The 8,409-nt window shown below is 40.1% G+C and overlaps 1 protein-coding gene across 2 annotated transcripts in view; it reads left to right on the top strand.

The window, feature by feature from the left end:
- USP32 (ubiquitin specific peptidase 32) overlaps window positions 1-8,409 on the top strand; it is a 43,147-nt gene that overhangs the window by 13,816 nt on the left and 20,922 nt on the right. For both annotated transcript variants that reach the window (XM_017730947.1, XM_017730948.1), the window contains 7 exons: window positions 1,176-1,307; window positions 2,633-2,740; window positions 3,512-3,627; window positions 4,028-4,090; window positions 5,622-5,705; window positions 8,045-8,106; window positions 8,217-8,319. In XM_017730947.1, coding sequence (XP_017586436.1) covers window positions 1,176-1,307; window positions 2,633-2,740; window positions 3,512-3,627; window positions 4,028-4,090; window positions 5,622-5,705; window positions 8,045-8,106; window positions 8,217-8,319 — 668 coding nt within the window. The remainder of the gene's footprint in view (window positions 1-1,175; window positions 1,308-2,632; window positions 2,741-3,511; window positions 3,628-4,027; window positions 4,091-5,621; window positions 5,706-8,044; window positions 8,107-8,216; window positions 8,320-8,409) is intronic.

Below are 8,409 nucleotides of genomic sequence, written 5' to 3'. Positions count from 1 at the left end.
CGCTGCTGAGGGCAAGGAGTTGTGTAAGGTTTGGTGCATCATGTGATGTTCCTGCTGGGTAGTTACAACTACTTCATACTCATTGCAGGTTACCTAAGTTACTATTTTAAGTAAATTACTGCCACTAATGACAGAAACGGGGAAAGAAATCAATAAAATTTCAATTTGACATACAACTTTTTAGGTGGAGCCCTTCTGTTCTTAAGCCTTACAGGATTATTATTGTTTCTGTGCACTAAACCAGGCCAAATAGCTCAAGTTAAACCTATTAGAAAACTGGCGTGGATTTAAAGGCTCAGAACCATCTGGGAATGAGATCACACATCGTGGTTCTTAATATAGACAGCTTTGTCATTACAGATCTATTTGAGAACCAATTAATTGGCACTGACCTAAAGCACTGTTGTGACACACTTGCATATGTAAAAAGGTTAAAAGTATTGTTGGGCAGAAACTTAATCTTGTGTTATATATATATATATATATTTAATTTCAAGGATAAAGCATAAAGAGACCAGTGTTTGTATAGAATGTTTTGAGGGAAAACACAAATTCTTCCTCTGGCTATTTTTATCTATCCTTGCTTAGCACCTTGTTTTATTTCTTGGGTTTGGGATTTGGGGTTTTTTCCCCCCTTTTTAAATTGCCTTTTAAGTTCCTCTGCATAAAGTGTCTTGTAGGTTTGTGTAACCACTCCCCAGTGTTTACTGGGATTGTAAATAATTCTAGAGTATAAATAATAACATGAAACAAACTGTTTTATATTTGGAAAAAAATAAATGCTGACATACAATGTTTAAATGCCACATTAAAATTTAGCTGTATTAATTTAGCCTTATTACTGTATCAAAAAGCCAAAAATTTCCAACAGGAGTTTTTCAAGGGCAGCCAAGTACTGCATAATTTTTTCCATAAAAGACCTTTTTTTAATGCTACTTCACATCTTTTTGGAGGATTTAAATGCTGAATACCCTGAGAAAATAAGACACTGCACATACAATCTGCCTGTTCAAATCACCAAAAAGAAATAGGTGAAAAGTGATGGGAGAAGTTAATGTCTGTGCTTCTGCACACTTCTGATGATGTTACTGATGGCAAACTCCTCAATGGTGAATAGGTAAGAAGGTTCTGTGGACAAAGAAGGTAATTTTGTTTTATTTTTCTCGATGATACAGTGGAAGAATCGGACATCATCGACCTGGAAAAGCGATACTGGCTGCTAAAAGCTCAATCGAGAACTGGACGCTTTGATTTGGAAACGTTTGCCCCCTTAGTGTCCCCTCCAATCCATCCATCCCTGAGTGAAGGTATGGAATGAGGGTCAGCTGGGTGAGGAACTGCTGCTGCTCTGCTGACTTACAACTGTTACAGCTTTAAAAGTGTCTGTTCTGAAGTGTCCTTTAAGCTTGAATGACAGAATAACTTCACTGAGTTCTGAAAAATGGGAAAAGAGGCCTGAGAAATCTCTGTTTGTTGGGAAGTCTGGAATGCTGAAGGAGGTGTTGCATTCCTATCAGTTGGCAGGAAATATGTCAGATTTTCTGTAGAAGTTGCCCCGTAGTTGCTTAAATTTTTTTCTTAAGATTCTGTAAAGACAAAATAAGCTGCTGGCCCTGAATGAGAGAAAATCGACCATTTTTAAGCTGAAAAATGTGACTTTCAGCTATTAAATGGCAACTTAGTGTGCAAGTCAGCTGTTGTATCATGCAGCCAATGAAACACTCCTCCCTAATAATGTAGATTAAGGAAGGTTTTATTCAAGAGACTCAGTCAAGAGATTTGTAGATTGTTATTTCTACTGACAACCAAACTGGTCTGTCCAGCTGAGGCCACTCTGGTAATAACTGGAGGTTGCAGTTGTCTAATTGCCATTTGCTGCATGACATGAGGACGTTCAGGGACATTCCACTTGCACACCAGCTCTGGTCTGCAGTCCTGAAGTGACCATTTTTTTATTACCAAAAGGTTGGCTTTAGTGACAAGTGGCAGCAGTAAGTGACAAATGGGAAATTCATCTGCAATGGTAAAAAATCAGAATTTATGTCCAGTTCTGCAGGGATGTATCCCTACATCCTTTTGTTCCTAAGTGTGTTTTATCTGCTCAGTGGTTTAAAGTTACAGAGCTGCTGTGGTGGAACTTGAATGGTCTCTGGTCATTGTTTGCCTTCTGTGGAGTCATTGTTGTTAAAAAAAATAAATTATGGGGTAAATAATGCTGAATGATTGGAACTCTTAAATGCTTTGAAGGCTGATGACTACAGCTCTTAACTCAGGGCCAAATTTGCAGTGAAATTCAGTGATTTCCATAGGAATTTCCATCAGGCACATTGGAAATTCTGGCCATACTGGTTCAGCTCCACTGTAAATCCGTCATGACAAGAAGGGTGTGAGGATCAGGCAGCTGTTCAGGATTCTTGATTCCCTCCCCACCCCTGGCTGGATCAGCCATCCCTGAGAGATCTAATTCACCTTTAAATGGACTTAGTAGTGCTTAATTACCTTTATTACACTTAATAAGAATAAATGACAAGTGTTTGTACTTCTCCTTGCCCGTGTTCCCCATTGACCCCTTGTGGAGGTGCTGGGTGGGTCTCTCAGGTGCTGTAACAGGAGATGCTTTTGTGGTTTGCAGGTTTGTTTAATGCTTTTGATGAAAACCGAGACAATCACATAGATTTTAAAGAAATTTCCTGTGGGCTCTCAGCATGTTGCAGGGGACCCTTGGCAGAGAGACAGAAGTGTAAGTATGCAAAATTTAACTGTTAATTTGGGAGGAGTTTTTCAGTTTGAACAATGAGGTTTAGTTGTTTTCACCTTTTGAGATTCTTTTCCCACTGAACAAGTATGTGTCTGTGAAAGGTGACTTTGGAAGGTAAAAAAAAAATAGAGGAATTTTAAATACCAAGGTTTCCTTTTATAAAGGAGAATTAAATCTAATTCTATGTATTTTACAGCTTATCAGTAGTTTCATATAAATTATCTAACTGGGAAAAACTACATTTCAGAAGTTATTTTTGCAGTGTTCTGCATTTTGATGCAGAAGTGTGTATCTCAATATAGAAAGTGCAAACACTTAGCTACTCATTATCTATAATAGCAAACAAATGTCCTATTTGATTGTCTTGTGGTAAATAGCATGTTGTGGCTTCTCACTGCCCAGTTCCCAGCTGGCTCCCTGCAAGGTTCCTGTGTTTTGAAACACCTTTTGTTCCCTACTTCTCCAAAGCCATATTGTTGCAACTTCCAAGCTGTAATTCCCTGGAAATTTCTGGATGCACATATGTTCCCTGCTATGTCCCATCAGCAAACACAGCAGAGGATTGCAGGAATCTGGATTTGAGTTTATTAAACACAGCTGCTCCATTTCCTCACCTCCACACCTGCATCCCCTCCTCAGAACTGTCTGCACTAAATCAGCTGCTCGGGACTCTGCAGGCTTAGAGGGCTGCAAGGAATAAAGGAAATCGTTGTGGAGTGGTTCTAACAGCAAAGTCATTCCCTTTTCCCTCAGTTTGCTTCAAGGTGTTTGACGTGGACCGGGATGGGGTCTTGTCTCGCACCGAGCTCAAGGACATGGTGGTGGCACTCTTAGAGGTCTGGAAGGACAACAGGACGGACAAAATACCTGTGAGTGGTGTCTGAGGGTTGATTTCCTTCTGTTTCCTTAAGCCATCCTTCCACAGGAGGAATGTGCATGATATTTGGGTGGGGGTCAGCGAGGTACAGGCTTCCCTGAGCCCCTCAGCTGGGGATGGGGACAAGGAACTGTCCCCTGCCTTGCAGAGCTGTGACCTGCCCAAAGCACAAGGTTTGATTATAATGTGTGTCCCTGACCTGCCCAAAGCTCCAGGGTTTGTCTATAATGTGTGTTCTTTCATCTAAAGAAAGGTACAAAAGCACAGCCTTTTTGTCTGGGAGCCCTTGGTTGAATTACTGAGAGTTTCGAGCATCTCTTACAGTTTTATTTTTATTCTGAGCACATTCTGCTGGGAGACTGTAACTCTGTTTTCTAATCCTTTTGTTGAAGGAGTTGGACATGAGTTTGTCTGAAATCGTAGAAGATATTTTGCATATGCATGATAACACAAAGGTAGGAATTTGCTGTTCTTCCCTTGTCATTTTTATAGCCCAGTATCTTCAGTTGATTTATAAGGAAGTAAAGCCTTGTGCTTTCTTCAGAGCAGAGATGTGTCAATAAAAGAATTTTTTTCAAGAAATGTCAGTTTTCCATTAAAATTTACCACGTTGTTCTGTGAAAGGAAGAACATGTTTGAATTTTATAAGCCATTTTAATACATGAAGCTAAACCCAAAATGCATAACCAGATGAAATTAAGTGGAAGCCTACACTGTTTGCAAGGCTCTGCTGTGCATAACTAACACGAGTTTTAAATCTGCTGCTTGACTTCTGTTTTGGAGAAACTGTTGTTTCCTGTTAAAACTGATCTGAAGAGAGAGTGCATAAGTTTATCTTATATTTTATGCTGTCTCAAGACATTATCCTCTCATGGAGGCATCTGTCATGACACAACAAAAAGTCTTGGTAGTTTATATTGTGCTTTAAATTTAGCTGGGTGTAAATCTGGAATTATCTGTAATTCTGCTCTTTGGAGATATCCACAAACAGTACTGTGGAAGTTGCTTCCATTATTTCATCCTTTGCTTCACTAATTGGGAAGAGTGTCTGGAAATGATAAATAATTTATGAAAAACTATAAAGAATGTCTAGAAATGCTTAATTACTTGTTTGAATAGTTGTCTTGCCTGCTTGTACGCCAACAAAGTGGTGGGCAAATACTTATTGTAATTCTTTAATTGCCAAAGCAGTGGAAATTGTGGCTTCTCTCTGTTTCATCCTTTGAGGTTTTTATTGTTTGGCTTCCTGAAAAAAGGGTCGTGTACAGCAGTCTTGATTCCACAAAGAGTTAAAAAAGAAGACTTCAGTCTTCAGAATGTTTTTGTAGTTGCATCATCAGTGTAGTGCTGGAAAGAGCTGATGGTGCAGTAATTACATAAATTATTTAACCTCTTTTCATGTGCTAGCTTTGACCTGGGTGAACTCTGGAGAAAATGGTCTGTAAGGAGAGGCAGAGTAACTGCCAGTGCTGTAAAATTGGCTCTGAATTATATTGCCAGGTAAAAAAATCAGATTGATCCCTTCACTGAATCGAAGATCCCTCTGCCATGGTCAGTGTTACACCACTGTGACCTGGCAGGTGATTAAGAATTAATGGGATTTGTGTTGTTAGGTGAGATCACAAGGGCTTGGTGATCCAAACTGGTTTTTCCCAGCCCTCAGAGGAGGGTGATGGGTGTGTGAGTGGGTGCAGGTGGTGGACACTGGATGTGAGTGATGGAGAGCAGGAGCAGAGGTTCCACACTCTGGAGTGGCTCACCCTCTGTACTCTCAGAGCTGTTTAATTCTCCAGGTTGCCTGTGTTATGCTAAAACTGGATTTTGTTTCTTTTCATTGGATCAAATTTTATTTAAAGTAGATGCCAATTTTTATCAAATCCCTGGTTTTGTCATGCCTTGTATGAAACATGTAATGAGCATCTTACCAGAACCAGGTTCATGTTTTGATGGTTTTTTTCCTTCCCCTTTGCTTCTCCTCCGTTCCAGCTCGGACATCTCACTCTAGAGGACTACCAGATATGGAGTGTGAAGAGTGCTCTTGCCAATGAATTTTTAAATCTGCTTTTTCAGGTATGTTTAGGGGAAATCTTAGGTTGTAATTTACAGTAATTAACTGCTGAGCTTTCTGCATGGCCACGAAGTGCAGCATCAGCATCTGTGTGCACACACTCCAGCTCGGGCTGTGCAGGAGGGGATGTGGGTTTGCAGCTCTGGGCTGCCTTGGCAGAATGATTCTGTCTTTGATTATTGTTCCTTGCAGTGCATGGAGATGCCTAAAGCCTCATCTGTTCAAGAGAACCTGGTGCACTGTTCAGAAAATGAACAGAAATGTCGAGTGTATCAGCAGTTCTATTTTCCATTAGACAAAGGCTGTGTTTTAAATGGGTTTTGTGGCAAATCTTTGCCAAGAAAGTAACACAGGGAACGAGAAAAAAATCTCTAATTCTTTACTGTTACGTTTTGCAACCAGTTTCCCTTTACATCTTCTGTTAAGGCCCTCTAAGGTACCTCTCATTGCTTCCTTAATGAGGCAGTCCTTGAAAGCTGGGGTATCCTATCACTGTTCACTTGCAGAAAGCTGAGGATTAAGTATGTGCTGAATTGGGTTTTAATTGAGCTTGAATTGGATTTTTCTAAATCCTTGAAAGCCATATTTTAGCTCTGGCTCACTTGGTGCAGAAAATAACCCTCAAAGAGTATTTTCATCCACTGCAGTTTGTTCCTTACCTGTTTTCCATTGAGGCTGATACTTGGAGTTTAAATAATAATAATAATAATAATAATAATAATAATCCTAATTGACCTGTGACTCCTTTATAAATTGTGTTTTGAATGATACTTCCCCAAGAGCTTCGGGGTGACTGAGTGAGAGTATCCTGAGGCCACCAGCTACACCACAGCTGGAAAGAATAACACCAGAAAGTTCTTCAAATTCATTTTATCTCTGTAATTACATCAGCTTTGCTGAAGTTGCAACCTTCTCAAGAAGGGCTGTATTTATTTTTGCCCTGTCTAGCATCAAATATCCCCTCATAACTAAGTATTGATGAACTAACCAATATCTCTGCAATCTTGGCAAAGAATGAATGAAGATGTAATAAATCTGTCTTAATGCTGATTGCACATCACCAGTGTTGCCCATTGCTCATTGGAAGTCTCATTTACAATATTTTTTTCCTCCTGGCATAGCTGCTGTATTTTCATTTTAGATTTTAATTTAATCTTTTTTTTTTTTTAATAACTTTCTCATGTAAAGCACAGGGCAGAGTCTGCCACTGATTTATCTGGGCATTTATTTGAGGTGTCCTGTGCCTCATCTGCAGACAGAAAAGCCAAATATTCTGAGTGGAAAACTTGTCAACAAATGGGTTTGTTTGCAGAGGGGTTAGTTTATCTGAAGAATCTCATTTGAGCTCAATGCTACTGAAATTTAAAAAGAAACACCAGACCCAGCTGTGTTGTATGTGCTGGAAAATCTGTTGCTTCCCCTTGGCTAATGGCCTTTGTTTCATTCAGAATGTGAAATGGTCTCTCTCACTGTAATATAAATTTAAATAAGACATCTTAGCAGTGATTAGAAATCTCCAGCTGAGATACAAATTGATGGCCTCAAAAGAGACATAAGGAGAAGACTGTAAATCATGGTGTGAGCAGCAAAACCGTCTGGGGGAGTCGAGGGCTGCCCCTGCTGCCTGGAACGTTCCTGTGGAGTCTCCTCACTCCCTGTCCAGCTTTACTGGGAAAGGAGTAAAATAGGAGCCATCTGACACTGGCTTGTACTGGGAATAAAACCCCACCCAGGCCAGGCAGCTGTCCAGGAGATGGAGCCTCTTCCTTCTGGGTTCAGTTCAAAACTAAATAAAAAGAGAAAGAAAAACATCAGCAGACATTCAGAGAATGCTCTGCACTTTGCAGAGTGGTTTTGGTTGTGGTTTGGGTTGGTTGCTCTGCTTTGAGCTTCTCCCTCAGCCTCTCCAGGGCTTGTTTCCCTTTCAATCCCATCTAGAACCACTCTTCCCCAGTTTTTTCCCTTTCAATTCTTTTTAACTTTTAGTTCATCCTCTTCCAACCACTTGCCCTCTCCCAGTTCCTCTTCCCCTTTCTCCAGCACACCCAGACATCCTGACCTGGGTATCTGATCCATGTCAGTCCTGTGATATCACAGCCTGAAAATAATGAAAACTGCTTTTCTCTTCACCTTAATGTTTGTCTTGGGGCATTTGAGATTCTTGGTGCTTTTATCTTAACAGTGGGAACAGGTTGTGAATCTCATAGCTCAAAAAACTTTTTTTATTAGTGATTTATTCACATTTAAGTAATCTCGCTCCATTATTAAATGATGAAAAGTCTCATTTGAGTTGCTTTTTGCTTTTATTTGCCTGTTAATAAGAACTGCTTTCTTTTTCCAGGTGTGTCACATAGTTTTGGGACTGCGACCTGCCACCCCGGAGGAGGAAGGACAGATTATTAGGTGTGTGCTTTGCTCAGAAGCTTCAATGGCTTTCAGATCCACCTTTTAGTATTTCCATAAGGACTGGAAGTTCCCTGTTTCAGCTAAAGATTCATATTCTCTCTGTGCAGAGGCTGGTTGGAAAGAGAGAGCAGGTATGGCCTCCAGCCAGGGCACAACTGGTTCCTCATTGCTATGCCCTGGTGGCACCAGTGGAAAGAATATGTCAAATATGTAAGTAGCATAATAATAATAATAATCTCTACTGAATAAGTGATTTCTTGTATTTCTGAATGTGTTGATGGAAAAAACAGTGTGGAGGAA

This window comes from Corvus brachyrhynchos, unplaced genomic scaffold (assembly GCF_000691975.1).
Source record: "Corvus brachyrhynchos isolate BGI_N302 unplaced genomic scaffold, ASM69197v1 scaffold283, whole genome shotgun sequence".
NCBI lineage: Eukaryota > Metazoa > Chordata > Aves > Passeriformes > Corvidae > Corvus > Corvus brachyrhynchos.
The sequence above is the reverse complement of the archived record's forward strand: the minus strand, read 5'-3'. Positions and strand labels throughout refer to the sequence as shown.